Source organism: Oncorhynchus masou, chromosome 22 (assembly GCF_036934945.1).
Source record: "Oncorhynchus masou masou isolate Uvic2021 chromosome 22, UVic_Omas_1.1, whole genome shotgun sequence".
Taxonomy (NCBI): Eukaryota; Metazoa; Chordata; class Actinopteri; order Salmoniformes; family Salmonidae; genus Oncorhynchus; species Oncorhynchus masou.
In genome coordinates, this window is record NC_088233.1 from 3054515 (window position 1) to 3079218 (window position 24704).

The following is a 24704-nucleotide window of genomic DNA, read 5'->3' on the forward strand; positions in this document are numbered from 1 at the left end:
CTTATTTTCCAGACCATTTCCTAGGAACTTCTTGTTCAGTCGCTCATCAACTCATCCCTGACAGATTTGTCCCTTCCGTCTTCAAGGGGTTTGAAGTTGCACCCCTTCTGAAAACGCTCTAACCACGATCCCTCCGATGTCAACAACTACAGACCAGTATCCCTTCAGGGCTTTTCTCTCCAAAATGTTGAACTCACTATGGTAAGTTTGGATAATGACTAAAATGAAATTTTGATCTCTTCAGTAAGGTTTCAAGACTTGTGACCTCTGACTGCTCTTCTTCCATCAGGGGCACTTCCATTTCTCACACAAAGGAATCTATTTTCTTCTAATGTCTCCCTCCTCTCCATCTCCACGCCATCCCATGCCGGAGGATCCCGTGTCGTGCCAGCGCTCTACCTGACAGGTCCTTCCTACCAGGTGACGTGGCAGCTAACTTCTGACTTGGTGTCGTCACCACTGGTGTCCCCCAGGGCTCTGTTTGGTCTGAGGGACTGCTATACACCAAGTCACTTGGCTCTGTCATTAACCTCCATTTTGATCTCCTATCATTGCTATGAACACAACAGAACAAATTAAGAATCTCCTTTCCCCACTCATGACCAGGTTCTAGAACGCATCTCTGCATGTTGGCAGACATATCAGTGTGGAAATGGATCACCACCTCAAAACCCGGCAAGACGGAGCTACTCTTCCTCTGGTCAAGGACTGCCAGTTTCCTTTAATAAATCTCGCCAATAATGATAACTCCATTGTGTCCTCCTCCCAAGTTAAGAACCTTGGTGTGATCCTGGACAACAAGTTCTCAACCAACATCATGGCGGTGTCCGGTTCCTCAGGCTGTCAGCAGCACTACAACATGGGTGGTGGACTGACTGGTGGGATGCAGAGAGAGCGAGAGACACACAAAGGCATTGTCATCTCTCCTCTGGATTACTGCAAGCTCGCTCTTCTGTTGTCCCAGCCTGTGCCATTAAACCCCTACAACTCATCCAATACCCACTTGGACAGCAGGCTATGTTTCTGAGAACGCTCCTGACTGTCCACTGGCTTCCAGATGAATGATAAGATCCGATTTTAAACCATGGTGCTTGCCTACGGAGCTGTACAGAACGTCCCAGGAAACTCCAGGTGAAAGTCAGGAGACAAGACAGACAGTGGGCCGTTAGCTCCCTACCATTGAGGAGAAAGCTCAGCCCAATCAAAACTGTATTTGTATTTAATATGGATCCCCATTAGTTCCTGCCAAGGACAGCAGTCAATCACCCTTCCTGGGGTTTATTATGGATCCCCATTAGGTTCCTGTCAAGGAGAAGCTACCCTTCCTGGGGTTTATTATGGATCCCCATTAGTTCCTGCCAAGGCAGCAGCAACTCTTCCTGGGGTTTATTATGGATCCCCATAAGTTCCTGCCAAGGCAGCAGCTAAATCTTCCTGTGGTTTATTATTGATCCCCATTAGTTCCTGTCAGGGCAGCAGCTACTGGGTTAACTGTCTTGTTTATGGATCCAGCAGATACACTCTTCCTGGGATTTATTATTGATCCCCATTAGTAGTCCTGTCAACCACAGCTACCCTCTTCCTACAGGGGTTGAAAATTATGGATCCCCATGGTAAGTTTGGATAATGACTAAAATGTAAATGTTTCTCTCTTCCTAATGGGTTTGCCATTGTGGATCCCCTGAGTTCCTTCAAGGGGCAGCTATTTCTCCCTGGGGTTTATTATGGTTCCCCATTGTTCCTGTCAACCAGGCCATCTTCCTGGGGTTTTTATGGATACCCATTAGTTCCTGTCAAGGCAGCAGCTACTCTTCCGGGTTTATTATGGATCCCCATTAGTTCCTGTCAAGTGCAGCAGCTACTCTTCCTGGGGTTTAGTTATGGATCCCCATTAGTTCCTGCCAAGGTAGCACTCTTCCTGGGGTTTATTATGGTTCCCCATTAGTTCCTGCCAAGGAACTACTCTTCCTGGGAATTTCAATGGATCCCCATTAGTTCCTAGAACAATGACTTTGGAAGTTTCTCTTCCTAAATTGAAATGGACGGATCCCCATTGAGAACAGTTCCTGTCAGGATAATCAGCTTCTCTTCCTTTTAAATATGGATCCCAATAATAGTAACTGTAATATGTCTCAAATAACTCTTCCTGGGGTTTATGACGGATCCCCATTAGTTCCTGTCAGGATCACCTCAGGCTGTCAGCAGCACTTCCTGGGGTTTAATATGGATCCCAGATTAGTTCCTGGGTGGTGGACTACTCTTCCTGGGGTTTATTAAGGATCCCCATTAGTTCCTGTCAGGACACAGCTCCTCTTCCTGGGGTTTAATATGGATCCCCATTAGTTCCTGTCAAGGCAGCAGCTACCCTCTTCCTGGGGTTTATGTTCTGAGATCCCCATTGTTCCTGTCAAGGCAGCAGATACTCTTCCTGGGGTTTAATATGGATCCCCATTAGTTCCTGTCAAGACAGAGTGAAAGCTGAGACTCTTCAGTGGGGTTTATTATGGATCCCCATTAGTTCCTGCCAAGGCAGCAGCTATGTCTTCCTGTATTTGTTATGGATCCCCATTAGTTCCTGTCAGGGCAGCAGCTACTCTTCCTGGGATTTATTATGGATCCAGTTCCTGTCAAGATACACTCTTCCTGGGGTTTATTATGGATCCCCATTAGTTCCTGTCAAGGCAGCAGCTACTCTTCCTGGGGTTTATTATGGATCCCCATTAGTTCCTGCCAAGGCAGCAGCTACTCTTCCTGGGGTTTATTATGGTTCCCCATTAGTTCCTGTCAAGGCAGCAGCTACTCTTCCTGGGGTTTATTATGGATCCCCATTAGTTCCTGTCAAGGCAGCAGCTACTCTCCCTGGGGTTTATTATGGTTCCCCATTAGTTCCTGTCAAGGCAGCAGCTACTCTTCCTGGGGTTTTTATGGATACCCATTAGTTCCTGTCAAGGCAGCAGCTACTCTTCCTAGGGTTTATTATGGATCCCCATTAGTTCCTGTCAAGGCAGCAGCTACTCTTCCTAGGGTTTATTATGGATCCCCATTAGTTCCTGTCAGGACAGCAGCTACTCTTCTGGGGTTTATTATGGATCCCCATTAGTTCCTGTCAGGACAGCAGCTACTCTTCCTGGGGTTTATTATGGATCCCCATTAGTTCCTGTCAAGGCAGCAGCTACTCTTCCTGGGGTTTATTATGGATCCCCATTAGTTCCTGTCAGGACAGCAGCTACTCTTCCTGGGGTTTAATATGGATCCCCATTAGTTCCTGTCAGGACAGCAGCTACTCTTCCTGGGGTTTATTATGGATCCCCATTAGTTCCTGTCAGGACAGCAGCTACTCTTCCTGGGGTTTAATATGGATCCCCATTAGTTCCTGTCAAGGCAGCAGCTACTCTTCCTGGGGTTTATGACGGATCCCCATTAGTTCCTGTCAAGGCAGCAGCTACTCTTCCTGGGGTTTAATATGGATCCCCATTAGTTCCTGTCAAGGCAGCAGCTACTCTTCCTGGGGTTTATTATGGTTCCCCATTAGTTCCTGTCAAGGTAGCAGCTACTCTTCCTGGGGTTTATTATGGATCCCCATTAGTTCCTGTCAAGGCAGCAGCTACTCTTCCTAGGGTGCCCTAAAATGCAGGCAGTTAATACCTATTAAACCAGAGTGATAAGGCTGTGTCAGCGGTTGGATGTACAGACGATTCTTGTGTTTTTCTCTCCTTGTCAGTTTTCTGGCTAACGATTGGTTTATTTTTCTCTACTTTCAACCCCAACCAGCTGGCCCCATTAGACATTTTATTTAGGTGAAATGATGGATAACTTACTAATTAGACTATAATTTTTAGAATGTAATATGAATAGAATGGAACTTGATTGTCCATCCAAGGCTAGTTAGTGTGGTCACACAAGCACCATGCGTAACAACAGGGTAGCTAGCTAACTATCCTGTTCCCTCTCTTTCCCCTTCTTTTCCTTCTTCTGTGATGGATTGAAAAGTGCATCATCACGGTGTAGCATACAACAACAGGTTTGGAGAACAATTGCTGTCATGATGCATGGTGTGCTGTGTCACGTCACATGCCCATCAATCATCTTACTGCCTGGCACTGTGTTTGTGGAACATTTTATTTCATGTAGTTTAGTCTTGTGTGAAATTGCTGCTTGTTGATCTTCAAAAAAAAAAAAAAATCTGTAGCTGTTTTGAGCTCACACTTATGTTCACCTCACGCTAACACACCAATATCCATAACTCAATCACCACTTATCACAAAGAACACTTCTCATTTTCTCTATACCCACTGGCATGTGCGTAAGAGTTTTTTTTTTAAAACCACTTTCCCACATCACTTTAACACAAGTTTCAATGTGACAGCGATAATATTACCACCCTGTTATTGAGATGGGTTGTAAAGGAGCACGGTGAAGATCATGCACTCTTTTCCATGTATTTCTCCCCTTAGTTCTTCACAAACAGCCACGGGAAGTATGCCTCTGTCTCCTACAACTGGGAAGGATAGCATCTCGGTAAGGGATGTTCCCCTCTTCGCCTTGATTTAAATTATTCACTTATTAAAAAGCTTTCAATTTGAATTTGTATGGGCATTATATATTACAAGTAGAAGTTTAATTATCCTTTGATTATATTCTCTTAGAAACGATTTTGCAAAGAAAACATTCCAAAGGAGTGGGGTCGTCCCTCTCCTAACATGTTCGTAGTTTATTGTACAGAAGAAGGCACAGGGATACCGAAACGCTGGATGATTTACCCAATACATTACTGGTAGTTTATATATATATATATATATGAGAGAGAGAGAGAGAGAGAGTGTGCGACTGTCTTTATTTTTCATAGCTTATAGTTTATTCTCCATTAGTCAGCACCTTTTTAAATAAATAAAATGTTCTGGGTGTGCCCCAGCTCATGTCTTTTATTAGTTTATTGTATGGAGCAGAGAGAAAGAGGAGAGACTGTGCTGAAATAGCAGAGGCCAGATTCAACCCCATGCTGCCGTGGTACATAGAATTAGTGTGCTGTAATTCAACCCCACGATGCAGAGGTATACATTATTTGACCCCAGACCACTCTAGGCCACTGCAATATATTTGACCCCAGGCCATTATAATGTATTTGAGCCCAGGCCATTATAATGTATTTGACCCCAGGCCACTAATGTATTTGACCCCAGGCCATTATCATGTATTTGAGCCCAGGCCATTATAATGTATTTGACCCCAGACCATTATAATGTATTTGAGCCCAGGCCATTATAATGTATTTGAGCCCAGGCCACTATAATGTATTTGAGCCCAGGCCACTATAATGTATTTGAGCCCAGGCCACTATAATGTATTTGACCCCAGGCCACTATAATGTATTTGAGCCCAGGCCACTAATGTATTTGACCCCAGGCCACTATAATGTATTTGACCCCAGGCCACTAATGTATTTGAGCCCAGGCCATTATAATGTATTTGACCCCAGACCACACTAGACCACTGCAATATATTTGACCCCAGGCCACTATAATGTATTTGACCCCAGGCCACTATAATGTATTTGAGCCCAGGCCATTATAATGTATTTGACCCCAGGCCACTAATGTATTTGACCCCAGGCCACTATAATGTATTTGACCCCAGGCCATTATAATGTATTTGACCCCAGGCCACTATAATGTATTTGACCCCAGACCATTATAATGTTTTTTATTTTTTATATTTTATCTTTATTTAACCCCAGGCCATTTTCTATAATGTAGCTGCCTGTTGAGCCCAGGCCACTATAATGTATTTGAGCCCAGACCACTATAATGTATTTGAACCCAGGCCACTATAATGTATTTGACCCCAGGCCACTATAATGTATTTGACCCCAGGCCTCTATAATGTATTTGACCCCAGGCCTCTATAATGTATTTGACCCCAGGCCTCTATAATGTATTTGACCCCAGGCCTCTATAATGTATTTGACCCCAGGCCACTAATGTATTTGACCCCAGGCCACTAATGTATTTGAGCCCAGGCCACTATAATGTATTTGAGCCCAGGCCATTATAATGTATTTGACCCCAGGCCACTAATGTATTTGAGCCCAGGCCACTATAATGTATTTGACCCCAGGCCACTATAATGTATTTGACCCCAGGCCACTATAATGTATTTGACCCCAGGCCACTAATGTATTTGACCCCAGGCCACTAATGTATTTGAGCCCAGGCCACTATAATGTATTTGACCCCAGGCCACTATAATGTATTTGACCCCAGGCCACTAATGTATTTGACCCCAGGCCACTATAATGTATTTGACCCCAGGCCTCTATAATGTATTTGACCCCAGGCCTCTATAATGTATTTGACCCCAGGCCACTATAATGTATTTGACCCCAGGCCACTATAATGTATTTGACCCCAGGCCACTATAATGTATTTGACCCCAGGCCACTAATGTATTTGACCCCAGGCCTCTATAATGCATTTGAGCCCAGGCCTCTATAATGTATTTGAGCCCAGGCCACTAAAATGTATGCCTTAATGTAAACTGTTGTCCTATTATCTTTAGGTACAACGTGGAGCCTCCGGGGCTTATCAAGCTGGAGAAGGAGATAGAACAGGAGGAGAAAGTATCTCCACCCTCACCTGTCTCTCCCTCCCCATCCCTCTCTCCATCCCCCTCTCCAAACCCCCCATCCCCCTCTCCAACCTCTCCATCCCCCTCTCCAACCAAGTGCTTGTCGTCTAGCAAGAAGAGCACAGGGAAGCTGCTGGATGAGGCTGTGAGTAGGGTACACAAGGTCAACACAATTACATGAAATTACGTTGAACTTTTCAATTTATGAGGATTTACCAGGAATTTGAGGATTACCAAGAATTTATGAATATTACCAAGAATTTATGAATATTACCAGGAATTTATGAATATTACCAGGAATTTATAAATATTACCAGGAATTTCTGAATATTACCAGGAATTTCTGAATATTACCAGGAATTTATAAATATTACCAGGAATTTCTGAATATTACCAGGAATTTTGGGAGGGTTGTTGGATTGACCTCTCTACTAATCTAATGATGTTTGTTTGTTTGCATGTGTGCGTCTCAGGTGAAGCATATCTTTGAGGAGCCTCCCTGCAAGTGTCCCAATAAATTCTGTGTGGAGAGACAGGCTCAGGGCCGCTATCGCGTCGGGGAGAAGATGCTCTTCATTCGGGTGTGTGCAACCTCCTCATCTTTTCACTCTTCTCTGGCACGAACGCCATGTTTTTTCTTTTGTAACGTGAATTTGTAGTTGCACACGGCTCAGCCACATCGTTAACAGCAGCTGGACTTTAAATTGGGCTTGGACTGTGCCTGCCAAAAATATCTTTGACCAAATGTTTTGGGTTCGGTGGGGTCAAATCTGAAGTGTTGAAATCTGGTGTAAATAATTTTGCACATGGCTGGCTTGTACTGTAAGTGATTTATACTGGGGTTGTGGCGTTTCATATTGCTGTGAATATTATATTGACATGGCAGATATGAATATGGATTGTATGCCCAGCTACAGAACTACTTTCTTACTTAGGTCCATTGCTCAGTGTCCTAGGGACCTTAGGTCCATTGCTGTTGAATCAGTGTCCTCAGGGACCAAACCATTTCCTATTGATGGCTGTTGAATGAGTCAGGATTTGATTCTGTCCTCATTTAACAAACCCACTCTTTCCTCGAATTTGTGAGCCTGAATTTGATGAGTCTGGATTTGATGAGCCTGGATTTGATGAGCCTGGATTTGATGAGTCTGGATTTGATGAGTCTGGATTTGATGAGTCTGGATTTGATGAGTCTGGATTTTGGCTGACCCACGTTTTCCAGGAATTTGCTGTTAATTGATCTTTCACTTTTGGCAGGATTTTTTACATTTTTTAATCCAGGTTGAAGTTATGAGGTTTTCAGTTCAACAACAATAATGTTCTCATCTCAATGTGAATTGAGTCACACACACACACACACACACACACTGACACACACACCAGTGTGTTGTTATTTGGACTGCCTGACTGTGTGGATGACAGACGTCCATTGTCTCTGCTGGTAGCAACTCCTCTGCTGCTTTGAGGCTTCATTTACTGGTGATGGTATTCCAACTATGTCTGTGTGTCTCCTGTGGCACCATAGAGATGGAAAGAGAACTCCTCTTTGTTTTATCCATGCTTTAAGAAAAAAAAGTTTATATCCATCTAGACTCTTTCTTACCTCTATGGGCCAGCCAGGGTTGATGGGGTTCGGTGGAAAAAAGAGAGCCCTCAGGATCAACAGGCTTGATAAAAAATACATTAGGGTTAGGAGGGTTAGGGTTAGGGTTAGGAGGGTTAGGGTTAGGAGGGTTAGGGTTAGAAGGGTTAGGGTTAGAAGGGTTAGGGTTAGGAGGGTTAGGGTAAGAAGGGTTAGGGTTAGAAGGGTTAGGGTTAGAAGGGTTTGGGTAAGAAGGGTTAGGGTTAGGAGGGTTAGGGTTAGAAGGGTTAGGGTAAGAAGGGTTAGGGTAAGAAGGGTTAGGGTTAGAAGGGTTAGGGTTAGGGTTAGAAGGGTTAGGGTTAGAAGGGTTTGGGTTAGGGTTAGAAGGGTTAGGGTAATAAGGGTTAGGGTTAGAAGGGTTAGGGTTAGAAGGGTTAGGGTTAGAAGGGTTAGGGTTAGAAGTGTTAGGGTTAGAAGGGTTAGGGTTAGGGTTAGAAGGGTTAGGGTTAGAAGGGTTTGGGTTAGGAGGGTTAGGATTAGGAGGGTTAGGGTTAGAAGGGTTAGGGTAAGGAGGGTTAGGGTTAGAAGGGTTAGGGTTAGAAGGGTTAGGGTAAGAAGGGTTAGGGTTAGAAGGGTTAGGGTTAGAAGGGTTAGGGTTAGAAGGGTTAGGGTAAGAAGGGTTAGGGTTAGAAGGGTTAGGGTTAGAAGGGTTAGGGTTAGAAGGGTTAGGGTTAGAAGGGTTAGGGTTAGAAGGGTTAGGGTTAGAAGGGTTAGGGTTAGAAGGGTTAGGTTAGGGTTAGAAGGGTTAGGGTTAGAAGGGTTAGGGTTAGAAGGGTTAGGGTTAGGGTTAGAAGGGTTAGGGTTAGAAGGGTTAGGGTTAGAAGGAGGGTTAGGGTTAGAAGGGTTAGGGTTAGAAGGGTTAGGGTAAGAAGGGTTAGGGTTAGGAGGGTTAGGGTTAGGAGGGTTAGGGTTAGGAGGGTTAGGGTTAGGGTTAGAAGGGTTAGGGTTAGAAGGGTTTGGGTTAGGAGGGTTAGGATTAGGAGGGTTAGGGTTAGAAGGGTTAGGGTAAGGAGGGTTAGGGTTAGGGTTAGGAGGGTTAGGGTTAGAAGGGTTAGGGTTAGAAGGGTTAGGGTTAGAAGGGTTTGGGTTAGGGTTAGAAGGGTTAGGGTTAGAAGGGTTAGGGTTAGAAGGGTTAGGGTTAGAAGGGTTAGGGTAAGAAGGGTTAGGGTTAGGGTTAGAAGGGTTAGGGTTAGGGTTAGAAGGGTTAGGGTTAGAAGGGTTCGGGTTAGAAGGGTTTGGGTTAGGGTAAGAAGGGTTAGGGTAAGAAGGGTTAGGGTAAGAAGGGTTAGGGTTAGAAGGGTTAGGGTTAGAAGGGTTAGGGTTAGAAGGGTTAGGGTTAGAAGGGTTAGGGTTAGGGTTAGAAGGGTTAGGGTTAGAAGGGTTAGGGTTAGAAGGGTTAGGGTTAGGGTTAGAAGGGTTAGGGTTAGAAGGGTTTAGAAGGGTTAGGGTTAGAAGGGTTAGGGTTAGGAGGTTAGGGTTAGGAGGGTTAGGGTTAGGGTTAGAAGGGTTAGGGTTAGAAGGGTTTGGGTTAGGAGGGTTAGGATTAGGAGGGTTAGGGTTAGAAGGGTTAGGGTAAGGAGGGTTAGGGTTAGGGTTAGGAGGGTTAGGGTTAGAAGGGTTAGGGTTAGAAGGGTTAGGGTTAGAAGGGTTAGGGTTAGAAGGGTTAGAAGGGTTAGGAGGGTTAGGGTTAGGAGGGTTAGGGTTAGGAGGGTTAGGGTTAGGAGGGTTAGGAGGGTTAGGGTTAGGAGGGTTAGGGTTAGGAGGGTTAGGGTTAGAAGGGTTAGGAGGGTTAGGGTTAGGAGGGCTAGGGCTAGAAGGGTTGGGGTTAGGGTTCAGGTTAGGAGGGTTAGAGTTAGAAGGGTAAGGTTAGAAGGGTAAGGTTAGAAGGGTTAGAAGGGTAAGGTTAGAAGGGTAAGGTTAGAAGGGGTTAGGGTTAGAAGGGTTAGGGTTAGAAGGGCTAGGGTTAGAAGGGCTAGGGTTAGAAGGGTTAGGGTTAGAAGGGTTAGGGTTAGAAGGGTTAGGGTTAGAAGGGTTAGGGTTAGAAGGGTTAGGGTTAGAAGGGTTAGGTTCGGGTAAGAAGGGTTAGGTTAGAAGGGTTAGGGTTAGAAGGGTTAGGGTTAGAAGGGTTAGGGTTAGAAGGGTTAGAAGGGTTAGGGTTAGGAGGGTGAGAGTTAGGGTTAGGAGGGTTAGAGTTAGAAGGGTTAGGGTTAGGAGGGTTAGGGTTAGAAGGGTTAGGTTCGGGTAAGAAGGGTTAGGTTAGAAGGGTTAGGGTTAGAAGGGTTAGGGTTAGAAGGGTTAGGGTTAGAAGGGTTCGGGTTAGAAGGGTTAGAAGGGTTAGGGTTAGAAGGGTTAGGTTAGGGTTAGGAGGGTTAGGGTTAGAAGGGTTTGGGTTAGGAGGGTTAGGATTAGGAGGGTTAGGGTTAGAAGGGTTAGGGTTAGAAGGGTTAGGGTTAGACGGGTTAGGGTTAGGAGGGTTAGGGTTAGGGTTAGAAGGGTTAAGGGTTTGGGTTAGGAGGGTTAGGATTAGGAGGGTTAGGGTTAGAAGGGTTAGGGTAAGGAGGGTTAGGGTTAGGGTTAGGAGGGTTAGGGTTAGGAGGGTTAGGGTTAGAAGGGTTAGGGTTAGAAGGGTTAGGGTTAGAAGGGTTAGGGTTAGAAGGGTTAGGGTTAGGAGGGTTAGGGTTAGGAGGGTTAGGAGGGTTAGGGTTAGAAGGGTTAGGGTTAGGAGGGTTAGGGTTAGGAGGGTTAGGGTTAGAAGGGTTAGGGTTAGGAGGGTTAGGGTTAGGAGGGTTAGGAGGGTTAGGGTTAGAAGGGTTAGGGTTAGGAGGGTTAGGGTTAGGAGGGTTAGGAGGGTTAGGGTTAGGAGGGTTAGGAGGGTTAGGGTTAGAAGGGTTAGGGTTAGAAGGGTTAGGGTTAGAAGGGTTAGGGTTAGAAGGGTTAGGGTTAGAAGGGTTAGGGTTAGAAGGGTTAGGGTTAGAAGGGTTAGGTTAGAAGGGTTAGGGTTAGAAGGGTTAGGGTTAGAAGGGTTAGGGTTAGAAGGGTTAGGTTAGGGTTAGAAGGGTTAGGGTTAGAAGGGTTAGGTTAGAAGGGTTAGGGTTAGAAGGGTTAGGGTTAGAAGGGTTAGAGTTAGAAGGGTAAGGTTAGAAGGGTAAGGTTAGAAGGGGTTAGGGTTAGAAGGGGTTAGGGTTAGAAGGGGTTAGGGTTAGAAGGGTTAGGGTTAGAAGGGCTAGGGTTAGAAGGGCTAGGGTTAGAAGGGCTAGGGTTAGAAGGGTTAGGAGGGTTAGGGTTAAAGGGTTAGGGTTAGAAGGGTTAGGTTAGGGTTAGGGTTAGGAGGGTTAGGGTTAGAAGGGTTAGGGTTAGAAGGGTTAGGGTTAGAAGGGTTAGGGTTAGAAGGGTTAGAAGGGTTAGGGTTAGGAGGGTTAGGGTTAAAGGGTTAGGGTTAGAAGGGTTAGGTTAGGGTTAGGGTTAGGAGGGTTAGGGTTAGAAGGGTTAGGGTTAGAAGGGTTAGGTTAGGGTTAGGAGGGTTAGGGTTAAAGGGTTAGGGTTAGAAGTGTTAGGGTTAGAAGGGTTAGGGTTAGAAGTGTTAGGGTTAGAAGGGTTCGGGTTAGAAGTGTTAGGGTTAGAAGGGTTCGGGTTAGGAGGGTTAGGGTTAGGAGGGTTAGGGTTAAAGGGTTAGGGTTAGAAGGGTTAGGGTTAGAAGGGTTAGGGTTAGAAGGGTTAGGGTTGAAGGGTTCGGGTTAGAAAGGTTAGGGGGTTAGGGTTAGGAGGGTTAGGGTTAAGGGTTAGGGTTAGAAGGGTTAGGGTTAGAAGGGTTGGGTTAGAAGGGTTAGGGTTAGAAGGGTTAGGGTTAGAAGGGTTGTTAGGAGGGTTAGGGTTAGAAGGGTTAGGGTTAGAAGGGTTAGGTTAGAAGGGTTAGGGTTAGTAGGGTTAGGGTTAGAAGGGTTAGGGTTAGAAGTTAGGTTAGGGTTAGAAGGGTTAGGGCTAGGAGGGTTCGCGTTAGAATAGCCCTTTTTCTAAAACACAAAGATACTCTACGATAATGTATATGCCGTTATTCTTGCCAATGAGCTATCGCCATGATTTGTATTTATTCTTAATTGTTTCCTCATTTACATAAAATATAAATGTTCTTATGTAAATAAATACTGTAACTTTCTATTTATTTTTATTTAACTAGACAAGTCAGTTAAGAATACATTCTGATTTACAATAACAGCCTAGGAACAGTTGGGTTAAACTGCCTTGTTCGGGGGCAGAATGACAGATATTTTACCTTGTCAGCTCAGGGATTCAATCCAGCAACCTTTCAGTTACTGGCCCAACACTCTAACCACTAAGCTACCTACCGCCCCTATAACTCAAACAGACCTTGCAACAAAATAATTGCCTTGCAAGAATTAAGTCTATTTACAAATACAGATTGGTGAAGTATCATTGATGCTCTTGGAATCTTGGATTCACAACCAGGATTCACATGTCTAAAAATGCTGTTGACGGAGGTTCTGGACTGTAGGTCAACAAGGGCTGACAATACGCTCTAGAAGGACCCCTGCTGGTAGCACACAGTATCACAATTTCTGGATGGATAGCTCTTTGAGGATCACAAATGCAGAATAGGAGAAAGGTTGTATGTTAGCCTGGTTTTAATGGACATGGGCCAGTGTTCAGGGTCTAAAATAAACTGTTTGTTCCCATAGTGCCCACTGCTGTCAAATAGATATCCTAAAGAAAATATGTTCTACTATTCAGAGGGGGAACCCAGACATCTTTTGTACGATAGACGTTTCTTTCAACTATCCATAAGGGTTGCTGAGCAACCAAGGACAAGTCACAACGAAGACGAGTCTTGATTCTTCTTTGTCCATGACTGTTCAATTCCAAGAATGAGCTTCTTGGACTCTAGAATGTTGGGTGAAATGAAACGCCTGGTGCTGTTTGCTCTCAACATGGGCTGCCTGTTGCTGTGTGCTCTCAACATGGGCTGCCTGTTGCTGTGTGCTCTCAACACGGGCTGCCTGTTGCTGTGTGCTCTCAACATGGGCTGCCTGTTGCTGTGTGCTCTCAACATGGGCTGCCTGTTGCTGTGTGCTCTCAATGTGGGCTGCCTGTTGCTGTGTGCTCTCAACATGGGCTGCCTGTTGCTGTGTGCTCTCAACACGGGCTGCCTGTTGCTGTGTGCTCTCAACATGGGCTGCCTGTTGCTGTGTGCTCTCAACGTGGGCTGCCTGTTGCTGTGTGCTCTCAACATGGGCTGCCTGTTGCTGTGTGCTCTCAATGTGGGCTGCCTGTTGCTGTGTGCTCTCAACATGGGCTGCCTGTTGCTGTGTGCTCTCAACATGGGCTGCCTGTTGCTGTGTGCTCTCAACGTGGGCTGCCTGTTGCTGTGTGCTCTCAATGTGGGCTGCCTGTTGCTGTGTGCTCTCAACATGGGCTGCCTGTTGCTGTGTGCTCTCAACGTGGGCTGCCTGTTGCTGTGTGCTCTCAACATGGGCTGCCTGTTGCTGTGTGCTCTCAACATGGGCTGCCTGTTGCTGTGTGCTCTCAATGTGGGCTGCCTGTTGCTGTGTGCTCTCAATGTGGGCTGCCTGTTGCTGTGTGCTCTCAACGTGGGCTGCCTGTTGCTGTGTGCTCTCAACATGGGCTGCCTGTTGCTGTGTGCTCTCAATGTGGGCTGCCTGTTGCTGTGTGCTCTCAACGTGGGCTGCCTGTTGCTGTGTGCTCTCAACATGGGCTGCCTGGTCAGTCACAGAAGGTGTGAACCTCCATCTCACTCTGGTTCTCAGCTAGCAATGGTGGTGGGAAAACTCCCCAATTGTCATACTTGAGTAAATGTCTAAAGTAAATGTCTAAAGTATTCAGTTTTAATTATATATATATATATATTATATATATATATATTTATTATTATTATAGAATATTACTTATATTAAGTATCACAGGTAAATGTAATTGCTCAAATATATTTAAAGCTACAAAATGTCACTTTTTTTGGGGCGACCCACCAAATTCACATAGAAATGTGAGTTATAGATCTGTCATTCACAATTTGAAAGAAAGTCTAAGAAGTGGTAGGTATGTTCTATGTGTGCTATTTCTATGCGTCTCATTCTTAAGTTTAGTTTCGGTGTGTTTTACTTTCGGTTTTGTACTTCAAACAGTTGAAAATACAATTAATATTTTTGTTTATGCAAAATATATTTCAAAGCGGTTTAGATTGTCTACAATATACTTCCTTGTTTGTCACAAACTGAAATTTCGGCAAACTAATAGAATTTTAGCAACCAGGAAATGGTGGTGTGATTTCTGCATAGTACACCTTTAAGTATCAAAAGTAAAAGTATAAATCATTTCAAAATACTTATATTAAGCACAATTATTATATAAATAAATAAAATAATGTATATCCAGGGGCACACTCTAACACTCAGACATCATTTACAAACAAATCTTTTTTCTTTAGTGAGTCTGCCAGATCGAGGCAGAATGGATGATCAGGGATGTTCTCTTGATAAATGTGTGTATTAAAAATATTTAAAAATCTGCCCTGCTAAGCATTTAAAATGTAATGACTACTATTGGGTGTCAGGGGAAATGAATGGAGTAAAAAAGTACAGTGCATTCGGAAAGTATTCAGTACCCCTTGACTTTTTCCACATTTTGTTACGTTACAGCCTTAATCTTAAACGGATTACATCGTTTTTCCCCTCATCAATCTACACACAATACCCCATAATGACAAAGCAAAAGCAGGTGTAGACATTTTTGCTCATTTATCCCCACAAAAACAACTGAAATATCACATTTACATAAGTATTCAGATCATTTACACCGTACTTTGTTGAAGCACCTTTGGCAGTGATTACAGCCTTCGAGTCTTCTTGGGTACGACGTTACAAGCTTGGCACACCTGTATTTGTGAAGTTTCTCCCATTCTTCTCTGCAGATCCTCTCAGGCTCTGTCAGGTTGCATGGGGAGTGTTGCTGCACAGTTATTTCCAGGTCTTTCCAGAGAACCTTGTTTCTCATGGTCTGAGAGTCTTTAGGTGCCTTTTGGCAAACTCCAAATGGGCTGTCATGTGCCTTTTTACTGAGGAGTGGCTTCCGTCTGGCCACTCTACCATAAGTGCCTGATTGGTGGAGTGCTGCAGAGTCTGTTGTCCTTCTGGAAGGTTCTCCCATTTCCACAGAGGAACTAGAGCTCTGTCTGAGTGACCATCAGGTTCTTGGTCACCTCCTTGACCAAGGCCTTCTCCCCCGATTGTTCAGCTCTAGGAAGAGTCTTGGTGGTTCCAAACTTCTTCCATTTAAGAATGAGGCCACTGTGTTCTTGGGGACCTTCAATGCTGCAGAAATATTTTGGTACCCTTCCCCAGATCTGTGCCTTCGACACAATCCTGCCTTCGGCCTCATCGTTTTTGCTGTGACATACACTGTTAGCTGTAGGACCTTATATAGACAGGTGTGTGCCTTTCCAAATCATGTCCAATGTACCACAGGTGGACTCCAATCAAGTTGTAGAAACATCTCAAGGATGATCAATGGAAACAGGATGCACCTGACCTCAGTTTCAAGTCTCACAGCGAAGGGTCTGAATACTTATGTAAATAAGGTGTTTCTGTTTTTATTTTTAATACTTTGCAAAAATTTCTAACAACTTGTTTTCATTATGGGGTATTGTGATGTCATTATGGAGTATTGTGATGTCATTATGGGGTATTGTGATGTCATTATGGGGTATTGTGATGTCATTATGGGGTATTGTGATGTCATTATGGGGTATTGTGTGTAGATTGCTGGGGACATTTTTTGTATTTAATCAATTTTAGAATAAGGCTGTAACGTAACAACATTTGGGAAAAGTCAAGGGGTCTGAATACTTTCTGAAGGCACCGTACATTATTATATTTAGGAATGTAGTGAAGTTAACATTGAAGTTGTCAAAAATATAAATAGTAAAGTAAAATACAGATACCCCCAAAAAAAAACTCTCTTTTTCCACTGTCGCACTTCTCCAATAAAATGCTTTGCTAACAGGCCACCAGGACACTTGTTCACCCCCAGACTCCTGGGTACAGGCCTAGCTGGGTCCCCCTGTCTCCCAGCACCATAGAGCCCATTATGTCCCTGCCAATGGCCTGTTGATCGATTCTGTTAAAGAGGCTTATAAATGTGTGTTATGCTGCTGGAGGAGAGAGACAGAAAGAGAGTGTTGTCTATAGTGTATAGAAGAGGACAGGCCATACCACAGATATCCTATTAAATTATATATGTAATTCTATGGGCCACACAATCTAACTTGCTACTAGCCATTCAGGCTTGATTGAGTGTTGACTTGGAATTCAGTAGCAATATTTAATATACAGTACGTTCTGTTTGTATTTGGCCATTTAATGTCAACAGTCAGCAGCACTTCATGGGTTAACTGGTACTTCCTGTCATTGTCTGCGGGGCTTTCTGCAGGCACTCATTACTGCTTGGATTGAAAGCTTGGGCTCTGAAGACCTTCTACTGTAAATGCTATCTCCTTTTTGTTTATCATGAAATTAGCAGGATTGATAACGGCAGGATAGCTAGGTAGTTTAATGGGATCACAACACATTGTGGATATGGAAATAGCGCCTTTTTTATTTCTCTGTCCCGCTATTTATTTGTCTGGTGTAGATGTTGCCATGGTAACCAACACAGGAAAACGTACAGGAGTACCATGTTAGACGGTAACAGGTAGCAGGCAGGATTAGTGTTTACAGTAGTACCATGTTAACGGACGGTAGCAGCAGGAGTAGTGTCTACAGTAGCAGGTAGCAGCAGGAGTAGTGTTTACAGTAGCACCATGTTAACGGACGGTAGCAGCAGGAGTAGTGTCTACAGTAGCAGGTAGCAGCAGGAGTAGTGTTTACAGTAGTACCATGTTAACGGACGGTAGCAGCAGGAGTTGTGTTTACAGTAGTACCATGTTACAAACGGTAGCAGCAGGACTAGTTTACAGTAGTACCACCTTACAGACAGTAGCAGGTAGCAGCAGGAGTAGTGTTTACAGTAGTACCATGTTAACGGACGGTAGCAGCAGGAGTAGTGTCTACAGTAGCAGGTAGCAGCAGGAGTAGTGTTTACAGTAGTACCATGTTACAGACGGTAGCAGCAGGACTAGTGTTTACAGTAGTACCATGTTAGACGTAGCAGGCAGGAGTAGTGTTTACAGTAGTACCATGTTAGACATAGCAGCAGGAGTAGTCTACAGTAGTACCATGTTAGACGTTGCAGGCAGGAGTAGTGTTTACAGTAGTACCATGTTAGACGTAGCAGGCAGGAGTAGTGTTTACAGTAGTACCATGTTAGACGTAGCAGGCAGGAGTAGTGTTTACAGTAGTACCACGTTACAGACTGTAGCAGGTAGCAGCAGGAGAAGTGTTTACAGTAGTACCACGTTACAGACAGTAGCAGCAGAAGTAGTGTTTACAGTAGTACCACCTTACAGACTGTAGCAGGTAGCAGCAGGAGTAGTGTTTACAGTAATACCACCTTACAGACTGTAGCAGGTAGCAGCAGGAGTAGTGTTTACAGTAATACCACCTTACAGACAGTAGCAGGTAGCAGCAGGACTAGTGTTTACAGTAGTACCACCTTACAGACAGTAGCAGGTAGCAGCAGGACTAGTGTTTACAGTAGTACCATGTTACAGACAGTAGCAGCAGGACTAGTGTTTACAGTAGTACCACGTTATAGACAGTAGCAGCAGGACTAGTGTTTACAGTAGTACCAGTTTAGTCTAGATTTTTAATTTTGGAGCATTTAGTAGTGTTTACAGTAATACCACCTTACAGACTGTGCAGGTAGCAGCAGGAGTAGTGTTTACAGTAATAAATCTGGACCTTACAGACAGTTCCAGGTAGCAGCAGGTCTAGTGTTTACAGTGGGATACCACCAGTTACAGACAGGTAGCAGGTAGCAGCAGGACCAGGCTGGGATTTGAATACCCTTGTACTACACCGTGAAATAATATTGTTGCAGGTAGCAGCAGGACTAGTGTTTACAGTAGTACCACGTTACAGACAGTAGCAGCAGGACTAGTGTTTACAGTAGTACCACGTTATAGACAGTAGCAGCAGGACTAGTGTTTACAGTAGTTTAGTTTTGGAGTCTAATTTTTAATTTTGGAGTCATTTATTAGTGAAAAGGAATCAAACAAAGCCATTGTACTAGCTGTGTTACTAGAGGCGTGTAGTAGATGGACTAGGCAAATTTTAAATCTGGACCTCAAAGACCATTTCCATTGTGATTTTCATTCTTCCCCTCTAATCAAGGTCTGTGTTCAGTCCTGGGATATCAGGCCAGTGCAAAGAATGATCAGGTAGAACAGAACACTAGCAGTACTCTGAACCTCCAGGCTGGGATTTGAATACCCTTGTACTACACCGTGAAATAATATTGTTGTCAGCTAAAGATTTTCCCTGATTTTTTTTTATTTTAACATTTGTGAACACTGACTGGCCAATAAAGTAATCTTCTTCTTCTTGTCCTAGATGTTACACAACAAGCATGTGATGGTGCGTGTGGGAGGAGGCTGGGAGACCTTTGAGAGCTACCTGCTGAAACACGACCCATGTCGGATGCTCCAGATCTCCAGAGTGGAAGGGAAGACCTTTCCCATGTCCCCCAAGTCCCCCAACACCAAGGATCTCACCCCAGACAGCTACTTGGTGGTGGCCGCACACTACCGCAGCAAGAAGTAAAGATGGCCATACACTACCGCAGCAAGAAGTCAACTGACGCTTCAACCAAGGGGATCAGTTTGAGCAATGCGAGGATGGTGGTGGTGGCCTACTACCGCAACAAGAAGTAAAGATGGCCACCTACTACCGCAACAAAAAGTAAAGATGGCCACCTACTACCGCAACAAAAAGTAAAGATGGCCACCTACTACCGCAACAAGAAGTAAAGATGGCCACCTACTACCGCAACAAGAAGTAAAGATGGCCACCTACTACCGCAACAAAAGTAAAAAGCCTACTACCGCAACAAAAAGTAAAGATGGCCACCTACTACCGCAACAAGAAGTAAAGATGGCCACCTACTACCGCAACAAGAAGTAAAGATGGCCACCAACTACCACAACAAGAAGTAAAGATGGCCACCTACTGCCGCAACAAGAAGTAAAGATGGCCGCCTACTACCGCAACAAGAAGTAAAGATGGCCGCCTACTACCGCAACAAGAAGTAAAGATGGCCACCTACTACCGCAACAAGAAGTAAAAATGGCCGCCTACTACCGCAACAAGAAGTAAAGTTGGCCGCCTACTACCGCAACAAGTACAAATGGCCGCCTACTACCGCAACAAGAAGTAAAGATGGCCGCCTACTACCGCAACAAGAAGTAAAGATGGCCACCTACTACCGCAACAAAAAGTAAAGATGGCCACCTACTACCGCAACAAGAAGTAAAGATGGCCACCTACTGCCGCAACAAGAAGTAAAGATGGCCGCCTACTACCGCAACAAGAAGTAAAGATGGCCACCTACTACCGCAACAAAAAGTAAAGATGGCCGCCTACTACCGCAACAAGAAGTAAAGATGTCCGCCTACTACCGCAACAAGAAGTAAAGATGTCCGCCTACTACCGCAACAAGAAGTAAAGATGTCCACCTACTACCGCAACAAGAAGTAAAAATGGCCGCCTACTACCGCAACAAGAAGTAAAGATGGCCGCCTACTACCGCAACAAGAAGTAAAGATGGCCGCCTACTACCGCAACAAGAAGTAAAGATGGCCGCCTACTACCGCAACAAGAAGTAAAGATGGCCGCCTACTACCGCAACAAGAAGTAAAGTTGGCCGCCTACTACCGCAACAAGTACAAATGGCCGCCTGCTACCGCAACAAGAAGTAAAGATGGTCGCCTACTACCACAACAAGAAGTAAAGATGGCCGCCTACTACCGCAACTAGAATTAAAGAAGGTCACGTACTACCGCAACAAGATGTAAAGACATTCATGAGGACCTGAGGAAATGACCTCTTGCCTTTCCCAACTAGCAAAACTGATTGAAATGACAGTGACACAGAGGGCAAAGCCAGCTGACAGTGTCATTCCAACCAGATTCCAACCAGTTGCATGTACATCATGTCTTCTAGTTGATGTAAGCCACAGCCGGCCCACCTGAGCTACAGAACAGACAGTGGCCAGCAGGTATATATCTCCTGTCCTAGCAGTCACGGCGAACTAGCGTCAATGTGACAGTTTGATTTGGATTTACAGCCTTTGAGAATTATCTATGCAATCATTTTGACAATCATTTTTAGCCGGGGATTGAGGCTGGTATATTTGGTACTAAAAGCATGTTTTCTAATGTTACCTTGTGTGTATTTTGTTTGACTTTGGTCATTCATTCATTTAGTAGTGTGAAAGTATAGTATGACTTCTGTAATAATGGATATATTCTGAATAATGATTGGATACTGGTCAAGCTAAATCTGGACATGTTCCACCAATCATGTTCCTCCTACGGTTCCTCCAATCATGGGCTTTCACCTTTCCTTGTTTTCTAAATATGCAGCTACACCACACAAGGGAAGATAATCATGGCTAAAACAATATGTTTTTAAATGTAATCACACCATCGGTCACAGTACGGGCTTACCGGTTACCATGCCCAGGGACCTGTCTCTGGCTTGAGCTTTTTTGCTTTAAAGACCAAAGGGTTCCACCATTCATTCTAATGGAAGTCAACATTTAAAATATGTTTGAAATAGTGCTACTTTATTATGTTAAAAGTCCTGACTAATATGAATAGCTATACGTAGGATGTGTTTATTATGATTATGTATCTCTGTAATGTCTATTAATTTCTCCAATGTGCTATAATGAGTGATCTCTTTTTTTTCATGGGCTAGTTTGTCTCTCCTGTTTTTGAAGTTAAAAGCTTTTGAGAATTTGTTAAGGAACGCTATTAATTAACATCATTATTGTGAGAAGATTATTTCTGAGGATTAAAAGAGACAATCAAATGTAGAATATTTACTTGAATTCTTGTGAATGGCAATAGGACTGATCCAGATAACATGTATTGTATGGTCGGTCGGTCTGTCTACGATAACTTAGATTTGTGTTCATTCAACCTCATCCCCTGGCAAATTGCTAGAGAGCTGGCTGGTGGACAATACTAGTGTTGATTGCTACTTTACTGACACCTACTGGTATGTTACAGTACTGCCATACACAACTACAATGTGATGACTGGCACTGGCCTGTTCCAAGTAGCCTTGCGAAACCAGACTAACAGGCCTTTTTATTCAACCAACCATCAGAGCATCCTCCAATCAAGTCTAATCCTCTTTTATTTACATTTACAATGTAACCTGTTTTACAACAGCATAGAAATTGGAGTCCTTATCCTTCATCAATGTTATTCGGTCACAGAACAAATAGTCTATTTTACACACAGCCTATAGTGTATCTATTTTACACACTCTAGCCTATAGTGTATCTATTTTACACACTCTAGCCTATAGTGTATCTATTTTACACACTCTAGCCTATAGTGTATCTATTTTACACACTCTAGCCTATAGTGTATCTATTTTACACACTCTAGCCTATAGTGTATCTATTTTACACACTCTAGCCTATAGTGTATCTATTTTACACACTCTAGCCTATAGTGTATCTATTTTACACACTCTAGCCTATAGTGTATCTATTTTACACACTCTAGCCTATAGTGTATCTATTTTACACACAGCATATAGTGTATCTATTTTACACAAGCCTATTGTATCTATTTTACACACAGCCTATAGTGTATCTATTTTACACACACAGCCTATAGTGTATCTATTTTACACACTCTAGCCTATAGTGTATCTATTTTACACACTCTAGCCTATAGTGTATCTATTTTACACACTCTAGCCTATAGTGTATCTATTTTACACACAGCCTATAGTGTATCTATTTTACACACTCTAGCCTATAGTGTATCTATTTTACACACTCTAGCCTATAGTGTATCTATTTTACACACTCTAGCCTATAGTGTATCTATTTTACACACTCTAGCCTATAGTGTATCTATTTTACACACTCTAGCCTATAGTGTATCTATTTTACACACTCTAGCCTATAGTGTATCTATTTTACACACAGCCTATAGTGTATCTATTTTACACACTCTAGCTATAGTGTATCTATAGCCTATGTATCTATTTTACACACTCTAGCCTATAGTGTATCTATTTTACACACTCTAGCCTATAGTGTATCTATTTTACACACTCTAGCCTATAGTGTATCTATTTTACACACTCTAGCCTATAGTGTATCTATTTTACACACTCTAGCCTATAGTGTATCTATTTTACACACTCTAGCCTATAGTGTATCTATTTTACACACTCTAGCCTATAGTGTATCTATTTTACACTCTAGCCTATAGTGTATCTATTTTACACACTCTAGCCTATAGTGTATCTATTTTACACACTCTAGCCTATAGTGTATCTATTTTACACACTTAGCCTATAGTGTATCTATTTTACACACACAGCCTATAGTGTCTAGCCTATAGTGTATCTATTTTATAGCCTATAGTGTATCTATTTTACACACTCTAGCCTATAGTGTATCTATTTTACACACTCTAGCCTATAGTGTATCTATTTTACACACTCTAGCCTATAGTGTATCTATTTTACACACTCTAGCCTATAGTGTATCTATTTTACACACTCTAGCCTATAGTGTATCTATTTTACACACTCTAGCCTATAGTGTATCTATTTTACACACTCTATCTATATAGTGTATCTATTTTACACACTCTAGCCTATAGTGTATCTATTTTACACACTCTAGCCTATAGTGTATCTATTTTACACACTCTAGCCTATAGTGTATCTATTTTACACACTCTAGCCTATAGTGTATCTATTTTACACACTCTAGCCTATAGTGTATCTATTTTACACACTCTAGCCTATAGTGTATCTATTTTACACACTCTAGCCTATAGTGTATCTATTTTACACACTCTAGCCTATAGTGTATCTATTTTACACACTCTAGCCTATAGTGCTGTGCACTACTTTTGAACAGGACCCCATAGGGTTGTGTTCTAAAGTGTACACAACAGGGAATAAAAAGGCTGGGTTTTTTGGTAGAGCCTGTAGCACCGACAGATCACTGCTGGGTTACATTACAGATTAGAACAATGAACCAAGCAGGAACTACTAGAATTCAATAACATCACTTTATTCACACAAACTACCAAAATACATAAACAATCATCAAGACAACACATCCATTTTATAATACAATGTATTGAATTTATTTTAAAAGAAGGACGGAACATTAGAAGAGTGCACTAGATTAGAATCATTCAAACAGAATAGGGTCCGGTTTCCCAAAAGTATGTTAAGGATAAATTAATCGTTAGAACCTTCGTAGGAGCATCGTACAATTTCCCGGGCGGTTTCACAAAGCCATTGTTATTAACGTTGCACCGGAAAACGCTCGTAATCTAATAACCTACATCAGACCACTCGGAGAACAGCTAAATGCGTTGTTACATGTTTTTTTAAATTCACAGATCTTCGGTAAATATGAACCTAGAATCACATGGGTTTTTCCGTCTGTCACCACCGATTACATCTGAACAAAGTTGACTACAAATACAAAGTTTCCAATGCCTTTGCAATTTATACAAACAAGCTATAGGCCCATTTTAATCCTATTGAAATACATTTCATGTTCAATCAATTTAATTATATTTTGTTACATGAAGTCTACTGTCTGTAATTTGTCTCAATATATTTAATGATAGGTAGCCTAACGTGCGCAATGTGTCAAATCTGTGATTCAGTGCATTTTATTGAGTATGCACAAGTATTACAATAAACCGCCTCTATTTGCAGCCGTATGTGGTAATCTCTAAGAGTTGATCCGTCATCGGTATTGGGAAATAATTATTTTAAAGTAAGATTTGAATGAAGAGCGATTATCATAGAGCAGCGCTCCCTTTTCTTTCGATCCTATCAGTAGACACATCGTGAACGTTCTCTCTGCGTGGTGTTTTGGGAAACGCATGTTACGCTGTTGTAGGAAAGATGCATAATTAAAACACTCAGTTCCATTGCTTATCGGGAAACCGGGCCAAGAACAGAACATTAAACTATACCGAACAAACATACACTGCTCAAAAAATAAAGGGAACACTTAAACAACGCAATGTAACTCCAAGTCAATCACACTTCTGTGAAATCAAACTGTCCACTTAGGAAGCAACACTGATTGACAATAAATTTCACATGCTGTTGTGCAAATGGAATAGAAAATGGGTGGAAATTATAGGCAATTAGCAAGACACCCCCAATAAAGGAGTGGTTCTGCAGTTGGTGACCACAGACCACTTCTCAGTTCCTATGCTTCCTGGCTGATGTTTTGGTCACTT

At 43.1% G+C, this 24704-nt stretch overlaps 1 protein-coding gene across 1 annotated transcript in view; it reads left to right on the forward strand.

Moving 5' to 3' along the window:
• The window catches only part of LOC135509769 (growth arrest-specific protein 2), a 73556-nt gene extending 54311 nt beyond the window's left edge, over positions 1-19245 (forward strand). Inside the window, exons 4-10 of the mRNA XM_064930669.1 lie at positions 607-628; positions 771-878; positions 3722-3797; positions 4420-4518; positions 6556-6769; positions 7098-7205; positions 18784-19245. Of these exons, the coding sequence (XP_064786741.1) occupies positions 607-628; positions 771-878; positions 3722-3797; positions 4420-4518; positions 6556-6769; positions 7098-7205; positions 18784-18993 (837 nt within the window). The 3' untranslated portion in view covers positions 18994-19245. The remainder of the gene's footprint in view (positions 1-606; positions 629-770; positions 879-3721; positions 3798-4419; positions 4519-6555; positions 6770-7097; positions 7206-18783) is intronic.
• The last annotated feature ends 5459 nt before the right edge of the window (positions 19246-24704 follow it).